The sequence below is a fragment of the Vitis riparia genome, chromosome 18 (assembly GCF_004353265.1).
Source record: "Vitis riparia cultivar Riparia Gloire de Montpellier isolate 1030 chromosome 18, EGFV_Vit.rip_1.0, whole genome shotgun sequence".
Classification (NCBI taxonomy): Eukaryota; Viridiplantae; Streptophyta; class Magnoliopsida; order Vitales; family Vitaceae; genus Vitis; species Vitis riparia.
In genome coordinates, this window is record NC_048448.1 from 13,696,325 (window position 1) to 13,720,414 (window position 24,090).

At 33.9% G+C, this 24,090-nt stretch overlaps 3 protein-coding genes across 3 annotated transcripts; 1 reads left to right on the forward strand and 2 right to left on the reverse strand.

Annotated features, from left to right (window-relative positions):
- Positions 1–416: 416 nt before the first annotated feature.
- Positions 417–6,593, reverse strand: LOC117907887 (probable beta-1,4-xylosyltransferase IRX10). The gene is made up of 8 exons (XM_034821560.1): positions 6,189–6,593; positions 5,287–5,433; positions 5,072–5,136; positions 3,773–3,842; positions 2,772–2,990; positions 1,451–1,594; positions 1,226–1,361; positions 417–1,125 (listed from the first exon to the last, which is right to left on the reverse strand). Exons 1-8 carry the CDS (start codon positions 6,555–6,557, stop codon positions 896–898), a joined length of 1,380 nt encoding a protein of 459 aa, XP_034677451.1. The 5' UTR covers positions 6,558–6,593; the 3' UTR covers positions 417–895.
- A 4,773-nt stretch (positions 6,594–11,366) lies between these two features.
- On the forward strand, positions 11,367–20,178 carry LOC117907963. Its single transcript, XM_034821650.1, has 2 exons — positions 11,367–11,565; positions 19,880–20,178. The coding sequence occupies exons 1-2, from the start codon at positions 11,428–11,430 to the stop codon at positions 19,946–19,948; spliced, it is 207 nt and encodes a 68-aa protein (XP_034677541.1). The 5' UTR covers positions 11,367–11,427; the 3' UTR covers positions 19,949–20,178.
- Positions 20,179–21,440: 1,262 nt separating this feature from the next.
- Positions 21,441–22,871, reverse strand: LOC117905432 (peroxidase 43-like). Its single transcript, XM_034818355.1, has 5 exons — positions 22,760–22,871; positions 22,481–22,635; positions 22,219–22,401; positions 21,950–22,112; positions 21,441–21,865 (listed from the first exon to the last, which is right to left on the reverse strand). Exons 1-5 carry the CDS (start codon positions 22,869–22,871, stop codon positions 21,441–21,443), a joined length of 1,038 nt encoding a protein of 345 aa, XP_034674246.1.
- Positions 22,872–24,090: the final 1,219 nt, after the last annotated feature.

Below are 24,090 nucleotides of genomic sequence, written 5' to 3' on the forward strand. Positions count from 1 at the left end.
TTTTTTATTTTTTTATTTTAATTCTTAAATCCATCGTGTGGTGATGGAACTCCACCATAATTTTAATTTAAGCATCTATCTCAAGGTAATGTTAGACATGGTGAGAAATTTTTTTATTTTAAAAACAAATATAAAAATAAAAAATGAGATGAAAAGAACAATTTTTTTTTTATATATACTTTCTAAAAAAATCCAAGTTTTATTTTTTTTTGTTTTTTTTTTGTTATATTTAACAATTTCAAAACCTTCAAAAAGAAATAAAAAGATTTTTTATTGTTTCAAATAATTTTTTTTCCCTAAAAGTACTAAATAGAAGGGGCATTTTATAATTTTCATGGCTTGGAAGGTGTAAGAGATCAATGATGGCATAAATCTTGAAAGTAGAGAATTTGCAGCAATTAATCCAAACAACACCCTTGCCACCACATCATTATACATTCAGATTGCAAGTTAAAATCAGCCAAAATGCTTCCAGTTCTCAGGAATCAGAAAGCCTCTCCAAAGGAGAGTTCATACTTTGAGGGAAAGTGATTGATACAGAGTAGAATCTGTGAATTAAGTAACAACTAACATGGAATGCCGCAAATAAAAGACATGGAATTTCAGAAAGCATGGGAGACAAAAAGAAGAAAGGAAAATACTGGAATCATAGGAGGGGACCCGGACATAACTAATTATGGCTATTGTACCTATATTCGTGTATGCATAACCACCAAGACAGGAGATCAGCCAATGAAGAGGAAAGAAAGTCTCCACAAGTTCAGTGCAACCCTAAAGCTTGGCAGGAAGAAATTCAATAGAATTTAAAGAAAAATATGGCACCCATTATAGAGGGGATTTAGGGCATTGCATATAGGGAACGAGACAAGCAGTAGGGATCATCTTCTGGGCATAATCAAGGCAAAGGCATGGGAGGTTTCCAATTAGAGAATTGTTCCAAATTTCTATTTATAATAGATCCATTGTGCAGCCAGAATGTTTCTGTTGACTGGTGGAATTTTCTCACTTTTCTCTGAAGTTCCCACATGATTCCGCGCATTGCTGAACACGGCTCTGATTCTGAAGCATAAACCCACCAACACCTCACCTCTCGCCCACGGGATATCATCTCCTCTATCACTTTATCTGGTGAAGCAAAGCAGAAGCTGTGAGCTATAATCTTCTACATTTTCCTAAGATGTAAAAGCACATGATAAAATATGGAAAAGAGCTGCCAAGATCTAACCTGGTATTGATTCTAGGTACTCCAGAAGTTGGGGTCCAATTCGAGAGGATGGCCATTTGATTGATACCTGGGTGTAGTCAATGACATTCTGGAAAGGTAATTCTACTTGATCTGATAAAATCACTGGGACACACTCCTGTTCAGCAAAGAAAATTGTTATTTTGATTAGCACATCCTATCAACATGTGTGCATCTAAAAAGATGGAAACAAAGGGAGGAAGATACCACAAAAAAGGACTCATAGAAACGAAGAGTCCATGATGACTCCCCACGAGGGGCAAAGCAGAACTTGGCATTGCGCAGGTGATGAAAATACTCTATCCTGCCTAATTTGTCAGGGCCACTGAACTGCAGCTCTGGAGATTCCAACTGTTTATAAAATCAATGTGCATAGTTTCTGGAGGCAGTATCATTTCATTAAAAAAGAACAGAAATAAAAAATAGATGATGTGCTATAATCAAAGGAGCTTTTGAATGAAGTGATGAAATAGCATGCAGGCATATCATGCATTAACAAGAAGAATCCAGAACCGAAACAACAAAGTTGTTTTAACAGTTAAATTAAGGCATTTGTTTAGGAACATCAGAAAATAACTGACCGATAACAAAATGCAATAATTAAGGAAATAAGTTGCCTGTGTATTCTAAACAACAAAAAATAAAAAATAAAAATCCCAGGGTATGAAATGAAAATAATAGTTTGGCGATTAAGAGAGAAACTTTCTTACCTATTGGATGGCACAGTAACATCCCTCACCAATAGAAATAACAGTTTGTCAGGTAAGAATTGCAATTAAATAAATAAAAATGGAGTAATCACTTGCCCCAAAGAAACATTGTCCAATCACATTTCAGATCCACCATACTTGAAGAAAAGATGCTTAAGCTGATTCTATGCTAACATGATGTTAACATCACATAGTGGTATGAGTATGCGTGTGTGTTGGGGTTTCAGACTTTCCATTATGTATAGAATACAGGTGGCACATGGAAGGATAACACTCTATTGTGTCTAAAAATAAAAACTGGGAAGAGTTCAAGAGTGATTGACGAGAAGAGATACACTAAATAGTGCAAAATTGAGAGTGAAAGAGTTTGTGAGGAGAGATTTTAGAGCAGTAAATTACTTTCGGTGGATTTTGAACAATAAATTTCAGCTGCCTATCTACTTGTTTTAAATTTAAATTGATGATCTTTACATTGAAGTAGGTGGTTTGATATAAAAATGCATTTTTAAATTGGGAAAGACAAAAGGAGAGAAAATGAGATTTTAGCTTTTTTTATAATACAGATGATGCTTATAGGGACATTAAACAAAAACAGATCATTTTTCTTCATTATGCAAACTCCTACAGACTGAAACAAAATAACCCACTCACAGAGCAAGGAAACAGAGTTGGATACAGGACATCGTAATGAATAAAATTTTCAATTTGATCAATCCAACTCCAAATTGAAGCCATAAAAATTAATTTAGAAAGAAGAAATTTAAGCAAATTGTATAATTTTATTTAGAAAAACCACAAGGTAACAGAAGAAGGGATACCTTATCAGGGTATTGCTTCGCAAGCTCTATTAATTGAAGACGACCAAGCTTTCTCTGTGCTCGGCCTAAGAAGTTTGCCAAGAACTTCCTCTTTGATAGAGGCAAAGGCTGTACAAGGGTAGCTCCATTTGTAGTCATCTCATCAGCAACATTTCCGGGAATGATGATATCTTTCCACGTATTAAAGGCACTTGTGTCTTTTTTGTCTGTACGGTCCCCCTGCAGTAGCACAGACATTGTTTTCAAGTTAGATATTGAGTGTCCTGGAGTTTCTATTTTAGAACCAGCAAAGAAACAGCAACTAAAAGAAACACACTACTGAAAAAGTTGATGATGACACCTATCTATCACAACCACTTATAACTTTGAAGACTTATGACCAGATCACACTCCTTATAGTTAAAAGATCATAGAAGTCAATAAGATGCCCGTACTTTGCCAACCTATAACTCAGAACACTATAGAAGACCATCAACAGTTCCAACCTAAGAAATTTCAGGATTGTTCATTCTGGTGTGAAATTGGGATTTCCAGTCAATGAATTCTAAAATTACAAGTTCTCATTGACCATATTTACATGGTCTTTCCAAATTATACCAAGAACCAAATGTATCTTTTTAAAACACAAGTTGGAAGAATGATGAAGCTAATGCACCAAAGCACAAACTCAGAAATTTAGATCCTTTGACAATACGAGTCCAGCATAAAATGTTTGATTAGAATGATGAAGATAAGGTGTGGGTCTATAATATAGTTTGATTAGAAGACTTTCAGGTCAACATCAAGAGAATGGGTGTGAAACACCTCGTAGGATAGCATAAAATGTTCCTTACTACTGTTACTTATTGCAGACAAATGAAAATTAATTCTTATATCCCTAAAGGAATGTAGTCATAACTAGAAATTCAGTCCTTCGGCACACAAGGAATGATCCAAACAGCAAATGGGTTTCTCCAAAAGAGAGCACAAGAAATACATATGTAGTAAACTTAGCTTGATACCTCAGGAGTAAGAATTATTGAGCGGTTTAAGTATGTTGCCCAGGATTTAAACAAGTGAGGCCCAGCACCACTGCAATTGAGCAAGTATTCATCAATGATAATAATAGTAGCAGGACTACCAAAGAAAAATGGCATCATAATACACCAACATTCAAATATGTATGCATACATATAGAACTTCACTTAAAACATAAAGATAATAATGACTGACTTTCAGCCTCTATGGATAAATGTGATATCTTACCAAATTAATAATTGTTTGAATTCACCAAGTAACCATGGCTAGAGTAGTCTTGTGCTCAAACCTTGAATAGACACAGTAATATTTAGAAAAAAAAAATTATTTTCAGTGAGAAAATGTTGTGATTTGAGGAAAATGCCATTGCTGTAAAAAGTTGAGCTGATTTTTTTATTTTTTTTCCAAACACGGCATATCTTTAAATATAAGCATGAAATTAATCTCAGTTATTCACAAAAACAGGGAAACCTATCTAAGATATGTAGGCTTTATGACCCTGACAAATTAAATTACTACAAATGCTTCAATTTACAAGGCTCCAATGCATGACCACCAAAAGCAGCCACCAGCCAACCACCAGTAGTGCTGCCAAGCACCCATCTCTGCTGCAAACCTAACTGGCACCAGCACCACAACACCTATGGTTGTTGCAATTGCTGCTTCCATCACCTTGGGCCACCACCTTGAGCCACCACTTTGCTAACACCACCACTAACAAACAGTGGTAGCATCTCAGTCCCCATTGGCAGTGTTACTAGAACCAGCACTACTCTCTTTGGAGTTTGCTCAATTAACTGATGCATCCCTAGCTTATTCATATGTTTCTACCTAACATGGAAGACAAGATTTTTGTACCTCCATATTACATCATTTTCTATAACTTAAAATACAGCTCCTATCAATTAATGAGTAGAAAAAATTATTTTTCATAATTCAGTCTCTAATTATGCAAATCATACTATTCTCAAAATGCTGACTGAGCTATGCGATAGCAGAGAATTGCATTGACTCATTTTCTTTACAATCTATACCTAAACTGCTATGCTCATGAGTGTGTGAAAGGTAGAAGAAGCGTCAACTCATAATTAATATAGCTTGATTGGTTCAAGGTTTTCCATAATCTAATATGCAACATGAACGCTATGAAAATCTTTAGATTCAATATTTTGCTCCAAGTTAAAGGTACATAAACATTTCTCCTAATCCTTTGTTGAAACAAATATATATATATAGATAGATAGATGGATAGATAGATAGATAGATAAAAGAAGCAATTATACCTTGGGAAAACAAATATGTGGTTTCGGCCACCAGATAGCCTGAAATATGGCATTTGACTTAAGACCTGAAAAAAAAAGCCATTGTACAACCAGAAAATTTTCTTAACTCATCTAATCATACTTGCATCAATTGACAATCACCCAAGAAAACAAAAATAGCAAGCGATATGCATATGCAAGTGTCAAAATAGAAGCAAGAGCAAATGGCGTTTTACCTTCACATACATTTGATCAATCTCTTTGTCATTCAGACCTCCCTTCATCCGAACACATTTAATATAAGTTGGCACAAAAAATAGATCTGCTTCCTCTTTCCTTCTTGTTCTAAATCTTGATTTCAATAGAAGTCTGTGTATTTTAACCTACAATAGACAGATAAAAACATATTAATCACTAATTAAGAGAAAACCTAGAAGAGGGCAACCTGTAGAGTAGTAGGTTGAAGAGCCAAGCTCAAAACATATTGCAGACGCCCTACCATCCAATAGAGAACCCTGAATGGGTCTCACACAATATGCTACAATGGGTAAATTCTAAAATGGTTCTGTCTTCAATCTGCATTCCCCCATTCATTTCATTTTTTTGCATTATAGAAGGCGAGAAAACTCACATAATTTAGGTGGATACATACCTACCTCCATTTTGTAATAAAATAAGACTAAGTTCAAGAATATTTATCATCAGAGTTTCATACTCTCATGCAAGAATTCAACTGAAGTTTTTAGTACCTTCGAATTGTTTGAATTATGGACCACCAGTGAGGAAAAGCTCATGTAACTACCGCTGGGGTTTGGCGTGTGAAAATTCAATTTAGAATCTTAGGTTTTACATTTGTTTTTATTCCCAAAACAAATGAAAAACTCAGCTTAGCATGCCGAGCCAAAAACTGAACAGTTGGATTAGGCTCAGTTGAGTAGATTTCATATTCCCATTGTCCTCGACTTAAATTTTTTTCCTTCCAGAGCCAAACTTTTTCTTTCCCATCTTACCTTTTTCCCAGAAATCAAGCAGGGCATCAAATTAAACCACAAGAAACCAATTTTTCTCACAAATCCAAAAATAAAAACTCCATTTCCTCGACAATCAAATGCGAAACCGAAACACGACAAGAAAATACCTGAGTCCCCCACTGGCCTGTAACGCAAACCTCCGTGGGGATCGAACCGTCTCTCCCATACAACAATGACTTCAAGCCGTCGATCTCATCCTCCTCGTAGACGTAGATCTTGAGGGAGAGCTGAGACCCGTACCCGCGCTCGGGCCACGACAGGGACCCACCGCCGTTAACACGCAGGACAGTCCGAGAACCAGGAAGCTGAGCAACAGAGGCTTGGGAGGCGCAGGAAGAGAAGGACTGATCGAGGAGCCTTGTGAGGAAGAAGGTGACGATGATGAGGGCTAGGGCAGCAATCTGGTGGGTGCGGGTGCAGAGGCCATGGTGAGTGTGAGATGTGAAGGCTCTGGGCTTATTGTTGGGGCTTCCCATGGTGAGTGTCCGTCGACGCCTGAAACAGTCGGATCGGTAGCGCTTTTCAAGTGAGGGGAGAGTGGGGACCAAAACGACGTCGTTTAGGAAAGTGGATTTTCCACTTTGATCTCTTAGATGGAGCAAATTGTTAAATGATGTTTTAAGTAAGGGTTGTATAAGTGTTAAATTAATTTGTTGATTTATACCGTAAATATTTAAAATAGTTAAGGACATTTATGTCAAAAATGGGTTAGTCTTCAAACAAAAATATGAAAAGTTTTAAAGTAAGTTGGTTTTAACACTTAATAAAAAAACATATTTAGACTACATTTGATTGACGGGATAAGATAGAATATGTATATTTTAAATGGGATAAGATATGATATACATATCTTATGTACATGATATTTTAAGGTGACATATCTAATGAAATATGTTATATTATATTTATATTGAATTTGTGAAATAAATAAAAAATAATATGAAAGTTTAAAATAAAAATTATATCACATTCAAATATTTTTTATTTAGAAAAATGAAAATTTTATTATGTTTAACAATATTCATGATTAAAATATTTAAACTTTACAAATAAATTTTTTTATATTATGTTATTTAATATATAAAAATAATTTATATAACATATATTAATATTATTTTATAAATATTTTTTAGTTTTTCTTTTTTAATCATAAATTTTATTTATAATAAAAAAATTATAAAATGGGTATATTAAAAGACAAAAAATTGATTAAAAAAATGAAATTTTGATATATAGGATATATATATCATATTTTATTATAGAATTAATATATCTCATGTGGAAGGGATGAAAAAAATAGGGTGAATAATATATCTCACTAAAAGATAGATTGGATGAGTGAAGTCATGTTTGATTGATTTGATACGACATACGATAGGATAAGAGAATGAATATTATATCCTATTCCATATTTAGTTGGTAATGGAATATGATAAGTTATTATATTTTATGTTCAATCAAACATGAGATAAGAAAAATGGTGATATATATGATCCACTTTTTTTTATTCCTTTCACGTGGGATATATTAATCACATGGTAAGACATGAGATATGTATATTTCATGTATCAAAATTTTATTTTTGTATCAATTTTTATTTTTTTTAATATCCTCATTTTACAAAATATTTTTTTTATTATAAATTAAATTTATAATTAAAAAAGAAAAACTAAAAAAAAATATTTCTAAAATAATATTATTATATGATATATAAATTATTTTTACATATTAAATAACATAATATAAAAATTTTATTTGTAAAATTTAAATATTTTAATCATGAATATTGTTAAACATAACAAAATTTTCATTTTTTCAAATAGAAAACATTTGAATGTGATATAATTTTTATTTTAAACATTGAAAATAATATATATTTCATATTATTTTTTATTCATTTCACAAATTAAATATAAATTAATATAATATAACATATCACATTGAATATGCTACTTTAAAATGTCATGTCCATAGGATATGTATATCCCAAGATATCGTATCTAATTGGAAATCATATCATATCCAATGAGATATAATATCTTAAAATATACATATTTTATCATATCATATCTTACCACTTATAAAAAAGAGAATGACATACCTAAGTGGCTAAGTCCCATTTGAATTGAGATTTGAAAAACTAAAACTCATTTTAAAGTTACAATAAATTCATTTGGTTAGTTAAATATAACATGAAATATGATATAAGAGATATTATATCATATCTCATATTTGATTAATGATGGGATAAAAAAATTTATCACATCATTTATCATATTCTATGTTCAATCAAACCAAAGATTGGATAAGTGGTGAAGTATATTATTTATTCTTTTTTTTTTCATCCCTTCTACATGGGATATATTAAGAAATAATTAGTTAAAAGTGATGAAATACTTCTTATATTTGTGAATTTATCCCTCCTCATATTTTATTTGAAGAATAATTTATTTTTGACATAAATACCCTTAACTATTTCAAGTATTTACAATATATTATAAAAGAAATGATTATTTTTACAAGAAAACAACAAAGGTATTTTTTTTTTTATCAAAATAAGACCAAAAATGGATGAAATGTTAGATTTCCAAAATTGGATTTCCAATTATTTTTTTAATCAAATAACCCATATATTAATCACATATTAAGATATGGGATATGCACATCCCATAAATCATAAATTTATTTATTTATTTTTATCAATTTATTTATTTTTTGATATGCTTATTTTTCGAAATAATTTTTTTATTATATATTAAATTTATGGCTAAAAAAATAAAAAACTAAAAAATATTTATAAAATAATAATAATAATATATGATATATAAATTATTTTTATATATTGAATAACATAACAAAAAAAAATAGCCCAAAAATATATTTTAATTATTTAACAATCTCAATTCTAAACCAAGAAAGCCCAAAGAACAATCATACAAGAGAGACAAAATATTTTTTTTTTCCTATGGAAAACTCCACACAATGTGAGATAAAAAAGTACATGGTCAAAAACCTTCTCAAATTAACAATCCATTATACGAGAATGCAATACATAGATTCACCTGACAAACACTATATTCTACATCTGTAATGCATCACTTCATGTGCTCTTAGGGATCTCATCTTAACACTTGAGGGGGTGCAATTCTATTTTAGAACCCATTACAAGTAAAACAACCTTCTTTTAACGGATTTGGAAATACAAAGGGAAATTAAGTTTTCTATCGTGTTTACATCAAATCAAAATCCTTTTTGGGTAAGGTATTTATAAGATATAAAGACCTACTAAATTCAAATTAAGAGTCCATTTGATAGTACTTCTAATCGAAGTATTTGTATTGAAAGTGTTTTCTTTTGTAGCACTTGTGTGAAAAACACGTTTATAAGAATTTGAAAAAATGATTCTAATAATATTTTTTGATAATATGTTGCATAAGTATAAAAATGATTTTAATATTAATAAATTACAAAAAATGACATACAATTTAATTACAAAAAGGAATATTATAATAAATTAGGAACTTGCCATTACAAAAGAATATATAAACATCTATGTTAAAAGAATATATAAACATTTATATTGTTAAAAAAACTAAAAATAATCATTTTTATGATTACAAGAAATTTTTGAAAAATATTTTTAAAAAATAGATTAATAAATAAATATCAATCATGATATAACAATTTTTCAAAATAAAACAAATTCTTTGATTATATATTAGATTAAAAATAATAAATTTTATCACCAAATGATAGGTGATAGCTACTTAAGATTCAATGGTTTTCTTAAATTGTATTAGTCTAAAATTGAAAAAGTCAAATGTTAATTTTTACCTCTTTTATATTCCTACCTAGGGGTTGGGTTATAAAATAGGGTTGAAATTGTAGTTTTATGATGCTTGTGATATATATATATATATATATATATATATATATATATATATATATATATATGTAATTTTTAGGTTCAAACACTCACATATGTACGCTATAAAAATATGCCAATTTCTTTACTTCTACGAGGTAGGAATGCTTGTAGAGACTTAGATTTTTTTTTTTATTATTATTATTTTTTTGCATTTTGCATTTTGCACATGATTTACTTTACAAAACTTGTTCATCTATAATAGAAAGTACATTAGAGCTAGGGGTGCAATTTGGGCTAGTTAACTTAACTGACTTAACCTGGACCTAACTCGGACCTAACTTGACATTTGGATGAGCTTAAGCAATTATTTTCAATACTCATGTTCGACTTGGGTTAAGTTATTTCAACTTGAGCTCTAATTTGGGTTGGATTAGGTTAAGTTTGAGACAACCTAAGTCTAACCCAAACCTAAGTTAATATTTTTATAATATTTATAATGCATATTATCCCACATAATAATATTTATTTTCTTTTTCTATTTTTAAGAAAAAAATATCAAATTATATTATATCATATATTTTTCTTTTTTATATATATAAAAATGTATAAATTTATGTTTATTTTTTTGTTGCTATCTTGATTTTTGTTTTAATTATTGTTTAAATTTTTGTATAAATACATTAAAAAAAAAATTTCTCAAAATATTATAAGTGGATTTTGAATTATGCAACTTAACCAACCTGAACTCAACTTGATCAATTCGAGTCTAACCCAACCAATCTGAGTCTAACTTAAATAACTTGAACTCACCTCAAGTTAAAAATAAGGTTGGATTGAACTTAAGTTTAATACCTCAAGTTAGAGTTTGGGTTGGGTTGGGCTCGAATTGATTGTTTGTTAATTCGAATTGAGTTCAAGTTAGTCATCAACCTAATCAATCCACCCAAGTTGCAATCTTGCTTGGAGTTGAGTTCACCCATGTTGAATGAGAGTGATGAAAACCTTTGGACTATGAAGTCCCCTAGTTGGATGGAAAGGGAAGGATGAAGAGAAGAATAAAAGGGAAAGTGAGGATATCAGGAACACTTTTCAAGTGCTTCTTTAAAATTATTTCAAAGTATTTTTCAAAATTTTCAAAATTATTTTTTAAAATATTATCAAACACTTATTTTTTATTATAAAAACACTTAAAAGTGTTTTTAAGGCTAGAAACACTTTTAAGAAGCACCACTAAACGAACTCTAAGTTTTTCAAAATAAATTTAATTATAATTATAAAATAAAGATTTGCAAAATAAATCCAATTACAATCGTGAAATAAATCCAATTATAGTTAGAAAATAAATCCAATTACAATGGTATGTGAATTGAGATGGCTTGCACGGACTTCACACGTGCAGTTGTGAATATGAGGGTGTGAGGGAGGAGGCAGGTGTCAGAGTAGAGGTGAGTTGAATTTTCAGTTTGATCGAATTGGAGATGCGAGGTGGTTCAAACAGGAATCCATCGACCTTCACTCGGGCGGTCAACTCCGTTTTCACCTTCGTTCGATATGCCGAGTTTGAGATCCTCTTCGTTCTCTTCTTCCTCATCGCTTTCATCATTTTCAAAGATCTGGTGCGTCTCTCTATTCTTAGGGTTCGCCAATTTAATCAGATTCTACTTTGACTTTATATATATATTGTTATTATCAAAATGATTTTATTGGGCTCTATCAAGTGTAGATTCAATTGCACCATCAATTTGGTTTTGTGTTTGATTATTTGTCAATCCTAGTGTATGGATCTAAGATTGAAAGCATCGTGGGAAGCGTGTCTGTCTGTATGTAATTTGATGGGTCATGGTTGTCAGGAAGGTTCTTTTGGATGACAGTTGACAGTGAAAATTTAAAATTTGAAATGGTGACCCCATGCTTGATATGGGGATAGTTATGGCATTCAGAAGGGCCTTCAGTGGTAGCAAGAGCAGAGATGAAGATGTGTGGGGATTCCCCTGAGAATTGGAACCTGGCTTAAGAGTAGTTTCCCAGAGTTGGAACCTATGAAGCATGCGTGAGGCCATAAGAATTTGGTGTTTGAATCTTTCCTGGGTTTGGATGGGAAGTTGGATCGGAGTTTGGATTTTTTGGAACTGAGATAGCTCTAACTTTAGAGCTATTTGCAGCTAAAATAGTAGGATGGAGGGGACTTTGTTTGGTTGCTTGGTAGTAATAGAATTGGGTGTGCAGCCTTGTGTTCCAAAATACAGCACTGACGTCTAGCAACTAAGAGGGCTAGAGATGAGGCCTTGGCCTCAGAACCATTGTGAGTGGCAAAGTTGCAACAGTACCTGGGAGAGCAAAGGAGAAAATCTCTGTAGTTTAAGTATGTTATGCCTTTGTTGACAAGGCACAGTATTTCTAATGACAGAATAATAGATTCAGTGGGAGATAATGAGAGCACTCAGGTCCTGCTAATGAGATGGACTAGCCTCATAAGAATATTTAATTCCACATTTTCCCATTAAAGTCATGACATTTATCAATAATTCCAATGGCAATAAGTAAATCTATGAACATCTTTTTTTGATAAGTAAAGGCAATTGTATTAAAGGAAAAAAGTATACACGACGTATACAAAGCAATCAAAGTGCGAATACACAAAAACAAGTGGCTGCACCCTAAGAAGAACCTAACCAATCCACAAAATCTAGCAAGGACATAGAACCATCCCCAGTGTACAATCTAGCGCAGTCCCAAAATAAATACAAAAAGGAGCTTTTAAAAGTTTGATCTAAACTTTCACAATTCTCAAAGGCTCTCATACTTCTTTCCCTCCAAATGGTCCAAGAAATATATAAATGAACAACTTTCCAAACCTTTTTTCCTTTTTCTACCAACAAAGGAGCCTCCCCAACTTAAAAGCAACCCTCTCACCGAAGAGTTCATCACCCACTGTACATCAAATAAAGCAAAAATCAGCTGCCACAAAATGCGAGCTTTCAAATAATGCAGAAGAATATGATCACTCGTTTCTTCTTCTTCTTTACACACGTAGCATCTGTTAGGCATCTTCCAACCCTCTTTCTGAGTTGATCCTGTGTCAAAATCTTGGCCCAAGTTGCCTCCCAAGAAAAAAAGCTTACTCTAATTGGAGCCCACAAATTCTAAACTAAACCAAGAGGGAAAGGATCGCTCCCTGTCCAAGGAAGAGTAGAAGGACTTAATAGAAAAATGCCATTCTTTATATCCACCCATACCAAAATGTCCTTATAATATGAAAAGGGGAATGATCATGCAACCTCCCAAAGAAGGTGTCCACTTCCTCCAAGTCCCAATCATTCAACTATCTAAAGAACCTAGGATTCCAACTACCACCATCCTAAACATCAACCACCTAAGCATCCTTAGAGGAAGCTATAGAAAAAGGATCTAGGAAAGCTTCCCTCAATGGCACTTCCCCACACCATCTATCCTTCCAAAACTTCACCCTATTCCTAGAACCAACCCTGAAGCAAGTGTTGGCTTTAAAAGCCTCCCAACAATTTCTAATTGCCTTCCATACCCCCACTCCATACCTCTCTCTCACCCCTTTGGTGCACCAACCCCCATGCTCTTGCCCATACTTGCCAACAATTACCCGTTTTCAAAGAGGATTTTTTACAGTTGCATATCTCCAAGACCGCTTTCCTAAAGGGCCATTATTAAAGGTCGGAAGGTTTCTGAAACCCAAACCCCCTTTCGATTTTTCCAAACACACAACAGACCAACTCAACAGATGTGGTTTGTTAACCAAAGCTCCCCCTTCCCAAAGGAAATCCCTTTGTATCTTTCCAATCTAGCCACTACCCTCTTAGGGATGACAAAGAGGGACATATAATAAATCAGTAAACTAAAAAGGGTGCTCTTAATCAGAGTCTGTCTTCTACCTTTTGAGAGATACTATTGCTTCCACAAAGCAAGCCATTTCTGAAACCTCTCCTCCACCCTTTCTCAAACCCTTGGAAACTTGTAAGGCGTACCCAAAGGAAGACCTAGGTAGGTGGTTGGGAGAGCTGTCACTTGACAACCTAGAATCACGGCAAACTCCTCCACATTCGACAAGTTATTGCCCACCACCAAAATTACCAACATGAACATCAGAATCACATATCCTCTTGCTTGACCTCTTGTACCATGACCTTGAAAGGACCCTCTCAATGTGCAAACATCACCAAAGATATTGAGGAGAATGGAAATTCAGTGGTTGCAAGATATAGACAAGAAGATATTATTATGAGATAAAATACTGCATGGGTCCTTCCTTCTATGGTCAGGGGACTTTCTAACGCATTTTTTGGACTATTTGGAAGGAAATGAATTGAAAGGTGTTTGAAAGTGAGGAACAACCCATTCAAGCTCTAAAGTGTTCTTTCCTTAGAAATCTAGCATTAGGTGCATGTACATAGAATTAGATTCGATGCTTTTAATTGATTTTGTTAATAAGGTGGGCTCTAGTTGAGGGAGGGAGTAGTTAGTTTAGACTTTATAGCAATGCCTTTTGGTGCCCATTGTGTAAGTCCTGTGTACCTTGGTGTATATATATTTTTTGATATTTATTATACTTCCTTGCTTAGTTATCAAAATAAAATAAAATACTGCTATTACCAGTCACAATCTGTGTTTGAATAGTTTGAGGATTGGGTTAAGTCCTGAAAGTACTTGGAAGCATGAAACCGCTTGAGTCCTCTTCAAGATATTTTTTTAGCTCAGGCCTCAAATTTTTATTGCCATGTTGGATAAAAGATATATTCTCATACAACTTGTAGGTTCAAGTTACATTGTTGTCCATAGAATACATCTCAGGAACTGCATCCTTGATCTCCTTTAGATGTGTTAGAAAACACCACTTATACTAAAATTTGTCTCCCTGGTGTTCCATAGGCCAGCCAGAAGAAATTGTCATACTTTCATTCAATAAACTACTTATTGAACTCTGCTAGTACTTTGGATATAATGTACTTCAATTGCACTTCTGGAAAACCTTCACAGAATCATAGATTAAGCCCACTACAGATTGTTGACTCTATTTAACTTAGTAATAGTGTTTTGTATCCCAAAACTGTAAGCAAGCATCCTAAAGGAATGAGAAAAAAAATTAATATTGACTAAGATTATAGTGCTTAAATGACAACGAAGCTATATGAGATACCTTCAGTCAGAAGTCTCATAGAATGTGATTGTGGTTCTGATAAAGATTTAAAACAAAAAACTTGGATTTTAGCAATTTGATAATGGTTCTTGCTCATGACTTCTTTCTGGCTGGGTATCTGTAAACATAAAAATGGTGTGTCAATCCTTGTAAAAGGTGATAGGAATAGAAGGGAGTGGGAGAAGAACTTTCGTGTCACCATGCAAGAAAGAAATTTTAATATGAAAGTAAGATTCTATAAACTTCAGAGAACTCTTAGATTTGTCCTTAAGAAAATAAATCCATGTTTTTCAAGTAAATGACCAGAAAATAAAGTATGATAATCCACAGGCTTTATTCGAGCAGAAATACCTCAGGAAAGGTAACAAAGCTAGTAAGGGCCTTTCATCTTATAATATAATCCTATAACTCTCTTACCTCACAACCAAACAACCTACTGTCAGAGTACAGGGCGCGAATCATTTGTTTTCCACCTCCCTTTTTTTGGGTGTGCATTTGTTTTTCCTTTTTTCCCTCCAAAATTTGAGATTTCTCCAATCAAAATATTTTCTATACAGATTTTTCTCTGTATCCATAATATTGTCTTGGCCTAGATAATTATTGATAGCAATACCTTGCAGCATGTTAAATAATTTGCATTTTTTAAATGTTGTAACTATAAAAAATATCTTGGTTGGTAATTACTTAATGGTGATCTATAAATATTTAAGCCATTTTTATCTTCACGACTAAGGAATTTATACAATGAAGGTTATATCTTTAGTGTTTTTAAAAATTTTCTTTGCAATTCGATTTTTCTGATTCGCAATCATTTTGTTTGGTGTCATGAGTTAATTGATTTTTTTTTTTTTTTCATATGAATCCCATTTATTTGAATCTTTATTTTTAGCTTGGGTGGGCAGAATTTGGTTTTCATCAGTTTATAACCAACTGAAGAACTGATCCAAGTTGGTCGGTTTTAATTAAACTAGAACTGATTAATTTATTGACCCAAACCAACCCCATTTAACATCAGTTCAGTTTGATTTGGTTCATTTGTTTTGGACATCAACTAGATTATCAAACCACAAATTAACAGAGAAAGAAGCAGTCAACTAACCTGGGGCTATGTGGCTGGAAGTTGGAGGAGTGGAGGATTGATGGGCTCCAGCTGGTGTGGGTTATTGCCCATGTTGATGGTTGAGGCAAATGAGAATGAGGTGTTGGGTTTGTGTGTTAATGAGGAATGAAAAAGAAAAGTAATAATGTGTTGGGTTGTGGATTTTGTGGGTTGGTGCCCTATTAGCGTAGAGCGGTAGAGGATATTGGGTTAGTGTGGGCCAATGAGTAAGGCTCTGAGGTTAGCCCATATATTTTTTTAAAAATGTTTATATATAGTAAATGTTCGGTTCAGTTTTACACTGGTTTGAAATATTGGTAACCTACAAAACCAAACTGAAAGCTTCAGTTTTTTTTTTTTTTTTTTCAAATTAATCCAATAAAATTGAAAATTTTGAAACAATTGATTTGATTCAGTGTGGTCTGGTTTTGCCCACCCTTATTTTAGCTGGACAATGTTGATTTACTTTATTTTGCCAATTTTGCGTTACTAATCTAGATCATATAATCAAAGGTGAATACTTTTATTGCTAATGACCTCGTAACCAGAAATTTTCTTATGGCTCATTTGTAATGAGAGTTGAAACTAGGAATTTTGGCTTTTGGATGAAAGCCTCGACTCTGATTCTGAAATACTGAGTGACAACCTAAATTTGGGGGATTTATTTGGCAAAATCAGGGAAGCTGCTGAATAATTCTAAGATCATCAATTCTCCATAGGCTTGCTGATATATTGAAGAATTAACTGGTTATGTGTTTCTTTCATTGTTTCTTGTTACTTTTGGCTTAGTGGGGATTCTTTTAAGCTTTCTAAATGAATGGTTTTTAGGATGTGATTTTTTTTTTTAAACCACAATGATCTTGTGAGGAATAGATCATTAAATAAAAAACGAAAAATAAGTAAATAAATAAATAGAAAAGGTGGGATAGAATTGGTACACCTCTTTTTGGGCATCTAACCAAGGATTCCATGGGATTCTGATCATTATTATGTTTATGGATTGGAAAGGTGGGATAGAATTGGTACACCTCTTTTTGAGCATCTAACCAAGAATTCCATGGGATTCTGATCAGTATTATGTTTATGGATTGGAAAGTTATGTTCTTCAAAAGTTAGGGAAAAAGTGAAGCTGTCTTAGTGTTTCCCTCCTTTTTATAGGTCCAAGTCAAATTTTGATTGTTATGATTGGGTGGATGATGCCAATTGTATATATTAGATGATTCATCAAAGATCACAAGGGAGAGAAATTGCATGTTTTCTCCGAGTCAACCAGGATTAGGTCAGCCATTGATGCTAATTTTTTTTCCCTTTAGGAAAGATTAATGAGCACCTAAGCTGGGAATAGAAAATCTCCTTCTGAAGAGGGCTCTGTTGTTATATCCTAGGCTACCTCAGGGTGTAGAGACCAGTGTTGGGTTGTCCATCAGATGAGAAGGATCCATGTTTAATCCCTATAATATGAACCTGAGGACAAGTGGACAATCAAGTGGCCTATGTTTTGGCTAAAATTGGAGCTAACTAATGGACTTTGTTGGGATCTCTACACCAAACACACCTTAGTTCTCTGTGGATTTTGCTTTTCTTTTTTGCCAGTTCTCATGTGGTTGTCTTTATTTAATGATATCTCTTATTTCCTGTTTTCTTCTTTTCTTTTTTATTTCTTCTAATGAGTTGTTTTTTTATTTTAAAGAAAACCATGATCCTGATACTGATAGAACATATATTATCATTTAGACACAATATTATTAATAGAATCATTGAATATTAAATTTTCTTTTCAACATGAGGGGGATTATGTTCCAAACATCATCAGCTGGTGACAAATTGGTTACTTGGACAAGGATATCTGGTGATAGAGTTCAGTATTATCATTCTAGAATAATTTGATCTTTCTTGTATCATTGCATTAGCTGGGTAGTGGGTGTGGTTCAGTCAGGGGTGTATATGGTATGGGTTCTGCTGCCAGCATCTTAACTGGTGAGGCAGTTAGTAAACCATCAAGATGACCCCTTACCTTCTGTCTTTGACTATAGCTGCCATTTGGCCTTTACCGCATGACATAATTATCATTTGATAGTTTTGTTGTCATCAACTGTGGTAACACACTCAGGAGGGCCTCGGAGAAAGATGTAGGTGCATTAAAAATAAATAACATAACTTGTATGCTATGTTCTTGTTTGGGTCTTTGCATAAAAATTTAATATGAAAATTTCAGAAAAAAGAAAAGGAAAAAAAAAAAAGAAACTAGGAGTTTTGCAGAAGGACAAAAGTGAAGTTCGAGTGGTTGGCTACACTGAAGCAGTTATTGGTGATAGTTGTTGAAGTTCTGCCAATTGTGAGAAGGCAATGGAAATCATTAGTGCAAGGAGAAGGATTATTAACTCAGAGATTGAAGATGGGTGGAGAGAATATGGAGGTCAGCTTTGACTTGGATTTTGAGTTGGTAGTCATGCTTCCTGCCATTCTCTAGCTTGATCCTTCTTGGGGGCACGGGTACTTTATGGTATAAGGTGTTGGAGTAGTGCTTGAGAGGCATGTCATCCAATAGCAGTAGACAGACTCCAGGGCAATGTGACTTCATGACTATTATCTATTGCTTTGTGGAGGAAGTGTTTTGGATGGTAATAAAGGACTTGATAAAGGGATCTTCTGTTCACCGACAGAGCTTCTCTTGCTTCTGCTCGTAATAACATCCAACCCCAAAGTAACAGTGAACCAATTGCAATCATCCTCGCATTTGCACTTCTTGCTGGTTTCTGTAACAAACTAAATATGTCTAGCAGAGAGCAATATAAGATGTTTCATATGTTTTCTTTTGACATCAAAAGTTGCCAAGGCAATAGGTTGTTACTAAAGCATGGTGGTGCTTTCTAGAGCCTGATGAAGACACTAGACTTGCAGTAGATTGGAAGGGAAAATGGATTTTCTCCCTGTGAATCGATTAATTAACTGGGGAAAACATGCCCCCCTTCGTTGTGCATCTTAATTAACATTTTTGATAGACAAATAATAAATATATAAGAATATGCTGAAAAGAGAAGGTGAAATCCTTGTATATAGTTGAGTATAATATGAACTTCCATGGAAATATGCAATAGAGTGCAAACAGAAGGCCTGCATTAATTCCTGACTCCAACCCCAACCTATCTATGAGATCTATAAAGGCTGCACAACTTTTCCCCTGTGAATCAATTGATCAAACAAACAGAGATTTAAGGGATGGGTCTTTCCAGTTAGCCAGCTGTGACAGCTCCACACCTTTGAAAGTGATTCCATTCTGCCCCTTCATAATGCATCAGAACAAATTCCAGGATGCTCCACCCAATTATCAAGCACACTAGTCTTAAGCTATTATCAATGCACTCTCTTACCATTGATATCTTCTTATCAACCAAATTTTTGGTACTAAAAATTTCTTCTTGAAACTTTTTTATAAAATTTGATTGATGGAGAAGCCTAATCTGATATATATGGAATTTCATAGTCTTCCTTTATCGATCCTGCCTTCAATTTATTCATGCATGATTCACATATGATGAAACTAGAAGGTATGACTGAATTCTTATATGGATGGTACATGTGAGGCATTGTGAATAGCTGCATTAATAAACTTTTTTCTTTAATTTTCTGTCAAAATTCTAATAATGGAATGAAGTGATTGCAGACATCGAGGCCCGACTACAATCAGATTCTTGTAAAGAAGCCTGGTGGACCGGATTGGTGGCCTTACTAGAAGCTTTCATGGAGATTCTGAAGACCATATTTATTAAAGATCCAGGATATTCAGCTACAATTAGTAGTTCACTAGTTAGTTCTTCCTGTATGTAATTCCCACATGAAATCAGAAGATGAAATAATGTGAATATGCTGTCAGAATTTGAGGACTTGGTTGCAGTTCTTTCAAAAACAATGAAATCTTGTTTCTAAGGGGATATTGATCGAGTTAGTGTGTACTTTTTCTTATCGACTGGCTGCCCGTCTCTGTTACTTTTAAGCTATCATGTGTCTTTCGAGACCCGCAATTTCTTGCTAAGAAATCGTTCTTATTTGTTTCTTGGTCCTTTTGATGTTGAAAAAAAAGTTATAGAGGAACTAGTTAGTCTGTTTTGATTTTATATAACGTCCCATTTTCTTATGTTTAATAACATAAGGTTTAAACCAATTAAAATTAAAAATAACTTGAAGACCCTGAGTCCAGCTAGAGATAGAAATTTGACTAATTATTAGTGGGGCAATTTGGGTGGGTTGACCCGACCCAACCCAAATTCAATCGGACATTTGTATGGGTTTGGACACTCATTTTTAATATTCGGATTGGACTTCTTAGGTTAGGTTTTTTTTTAATCCGAGCACAATTTGATCTAAACTTTGGACAATTCAAGTCTAATTCGAATCCAATTTAATATTTTTATAATAGATATTATCCTATATAATCATATTGATTTTCTTTTTCTATTTTTAATAAAAAAAAGCCATCAAATTATATTATATCATATATATTTTTTTCTATATAAATTTATATTTATTTTTTTATTACTGTTTTGAAATTTTGTCTTATTTATTATTTAAATTTTCATATAAATAAATTTAAAAAGTTTTTTAAAAAATATTATAAATTAAATTTGAATTATGCAACAAGACCAATTTGAGTCTAATTTAAATAACTCAAACTCAACTTGAGTTTATAAAAATGAAATTGGGTTGGACTGAAATTTGGGTTGAGTTGAAATCGGGTTGATTGTTTCTTAATTTGTGTTGGTCTTAGGTTAGTCATCAATTTGACCAATCCGCTCAAGTTGCAACCTTACTAATTATTTATGGATTTAAATTTTTTTATTTTATTTTGATTCTTTTTAAAATAATTATCTTTAGCATTTAATATTTTTTATAATAATATCTAACTTTCTTTAAATATTGTCCAACCCTATCATATTCAAGTGCTAAAAAATGTTGGGATTTATTTTTATTTAATTTGAAAGCTACGAAATAATTAAATTATTATTATTTTTTTCTTCAACCCTTCACCTGTTCTCCACTTTCTAGTCCCATAAAAATGGAAAAAGGTGAATCAAACTACTGCAAATTGATCGGAGGGAGACATGATTTGGAGGAGCCCTGTTTCAGCTGAACCTCAAATTCTGCTTGTCATTGATAAGAAAGAAAGAGCACAATTTCCTCACGCAGAGACTATTATTTATATGGTAATTAAGCAACGGGAAATAAAACTACAAAGGGACTCCATTAACAGCTGTGCAAATACGTCGGATCTCTCCTTGTGAACCCGTCTTCACTCCAATGTTACCCATCTTCACCATTGCCTCTGCAAAGTCCTGCCCAAATGCAGAACTCCCGCGCTGCCCAATGTAGGAGTCCACCACCCGCTTGGTTGCTCTGTCATCGTAAAGCCTAGCATCACTCTCTATCACTGCTAATCCATCCCTGATATTCCTCAATATCTGAACATCAAACGTTTCTTCAGTCACCGGATCAAGTGGTAGTCGGACATTGATATCTCCCCGAAACGGGCACTTGGCCTTTAGTTTTGGGAGGAAGTCAGGGTCGATTGCAGGATCCGAGCCACCGCCTCGGGTGAAGTTGTAGAGTCTCGTCTCTATGAAGAAGCATGCAGTTGTCCCAATGGTGTGCGCAGCTGAAAAAGAAGGAAAAAAAAAACAAAAAAAAACAAAAATGGTTACAAAGAATTCAGTTTGGGGGAGGGGGCTGCATAATATACCACTGAGAAGAACAAGGTCTCTATCTGAAAGACCCTTTTGCCTGAACTTTGATTTGAGAAGTTGGATGGAATCACCGGCTTCTGGGATGTTGGCAGCATGGGATATATCTGAGACCCGGCCATCTCTCCGGCCGGTTGGCACCTGATAAAATGGCCCATTTCTCTGCATCATATCAAGCACAGCACCAGAAATTAACAAGAAAAATGATTGATGATTTATATGAAGAAATTAAAGATACCTGAGAAATTAATTCACACAACATATATACCAAGAACACAGCATCTCTGGCAGCCAAAGCCACTATGTCTGAGCAAGAAACCACTCCTTTGCAAACCCTTTCGAGCATTGCCTTGGCTTTATCTATCACATCAAAACCACCAAGACCTTGGTTACCAGTTGCCATTCTCTCGCCTGCGTTCCCATTATCAATCAGAATCGATCCGTCACAGCCCTATATATAACAACAATCCAACAAGTATTTTCATTAAGAAGTTCTGATGCTAATTGAGAAAGAAAGAGGAGATCATCACCTCAACCATGCAGTCATGGAACTGCATCCTAAGCAATAGTGCAGGGGTCCTGGGGTTAGAGAGGGTAGCTTCTCTAACAACAGAGCTGACAATGGATTCGGCTTGGGGACATGTTCGAGAGTAGAATCCCACTCTGAGCTCGCCTTGTGAAAACCCTATAGGATGAATACAACATAAACTCATAAGAAACAGAATGATTAGACCACACTTTGAACTGTAAATGGGCATTTTGAAAGGTGAGAACCCCATGGCCAAGTAGAAAAAGAGATCAAGAGGGACGAAATAGTGTAGAAAATGAAGGCTGATGAACCCCTAAATATGTATCAGCTTTTACGTGCAATGTGTCCAAAAACTGCATGTCTCCAATTTTCTTCAATCCTTTCTCCACCATTTTTTTGGCTTTTATGGGTAATTCTTGCTTCCTACTCTTTCACTTCCTTTATTTATTCTTTACTGTCTTTTGGTATCCCACTGGAAAGCAGAAGCTGCAAAAATCTATATAAACTTAGAAGTTGCTTTGCCCTCTGACCAAGCGCCAACATGAATCATAGCATCCTCTATTTAGCTTTTGAAATATGAGAAGAAAATCTGTCTGTTTTGCGTGTACCTCTGGTCTGAAAGACATATAAAACTTTTCAATTATGATGAGGTGCTTCAGAAACTAATCAAAATGAGTACTCTCCTAGCATTAAAAAAAAAGCACTTGGAAAGAAATCATTTTGTATCATAAAGACTGGTATTTTTGAATTTTATCAACATGATTATGTATACGGTTGATGTCTGTTGAAGGGGTAATTATGAGCCACCCCTACATGCACATGGGTCCAAGGAGAAAAGCCTAAATGACAAAGGTCCTGAATGGTATTTAGGATGTATCTGGCTGTGCTTTGCACAGAGACTCCATTAAGGGAGGGAGACAAGAATGGTAAGGTTTGAAACTGCCATCTCTACCCATTTGGTGGACTTGACTCATGGCACACCCTGTCTTTAGAAGGTAGCAGTTGGCAAAAGTCGAAGTGAAGCCCCTTTTTGACTCTTGCAAATGGCTAATGGGCGCCCCCTTCTCTCCTATTATCTCCATTATTTTTTTACTCAGAGGGCTGGTTTGGAGATGCCAGAAGGGCATTCACACTGCTTTCTTCTATTTCCAAAGATTAATCCTATTACATTCATCAACTCCTCTAGTCCACCAAGAAAAAAAAGGCAGGAAACATAGCATTGTTGGAAGGGGGCATTAATTTTCATGTTTTTCTTGAAAACCAAACGCTTGCTGTGCATGGACTTTTGTCTAGTTTTAGGGGCCAACGGCTTAATGGGGCATTGGTTTGGCAGTAGAAACAAACAAAAATTGAAACAGAACGTTGACACTTGATGGCCAAGAGAAAACAAAACCGATGTGATTTTGACTTAAGTGATAAAACGACACTGAAATTCACATGCCATGCCAAGTAGGGAATTAAATGGAACTATTGGGTCCAAAGACAACACTTCTATGTTCTTTACAATAAAAAGTCGTTTTCTACTTCACAAAACTCATTTAACAAAATTTCGACAAAGAAACAGTTTTGGTTTCAAAAACAGGGTTTTTAAGAACAAATTTGAGGTGTTTC

Bases quoted from the DNA above. Each gene is read 5' to 3' on its own strand.
- LOC117907887 (XM_034821560.1), bottom strand. From the start codon at position 6,557: ATGGGAAGCCCCAACAATAAGCCCAGAGCCTTCACATCTCACACTCAC. The intron at 3,843-5,071 runs GTATAATTGCTT...GCTCAATTGCAG, and splicing joins CACATATTTGTTTTCCCAAG to TGGTGCTGGGCCTCACTTGT. The intron at 1,362-1,450 runs GTATCTTCCTCC...TTTGCTGAACAG, and splicing joins TCTATGAGTCCTTTTTTGTG to GAGTGTGTCCCAGTGATTTT.
- LOC117907963 (XM_034821650.1), top strand. From the start codon at position 11,428: ATGCGAGGTGGTTCAAACAGGAATCCATCGACCTTCACTCGGGCGGTC. The intron at 11,566-19,879 runs GTGCGTCTCTCT...AAGTGATTGCAG, and splicing joins TCATCATTTTCAAAGATCTG to ACATCGAGGCCCGACTACAA.
- LOC117905432 (XM_034818355.1), bottom strand. From the start codon at position 22,871: ATGGTGGAGAAAGGATTGAAGAAAATTGGAGACATGCAGTTTTTGGAC. The intron at 22,636-22,759 runs GTCCCTCTTGAT...TTCATCCTATAG, and splicing joins TTCATTTTCTACACTATTTC to GGTTTTCACAAGGCGAGCTC. The intron at 21,866-21,949 runs GTATATTATGCA...CTTCTTTTTCAG, and splicing joins AGACCTTGTTCTTCTCAGTG to CTGCGCACACCATTGGGACA.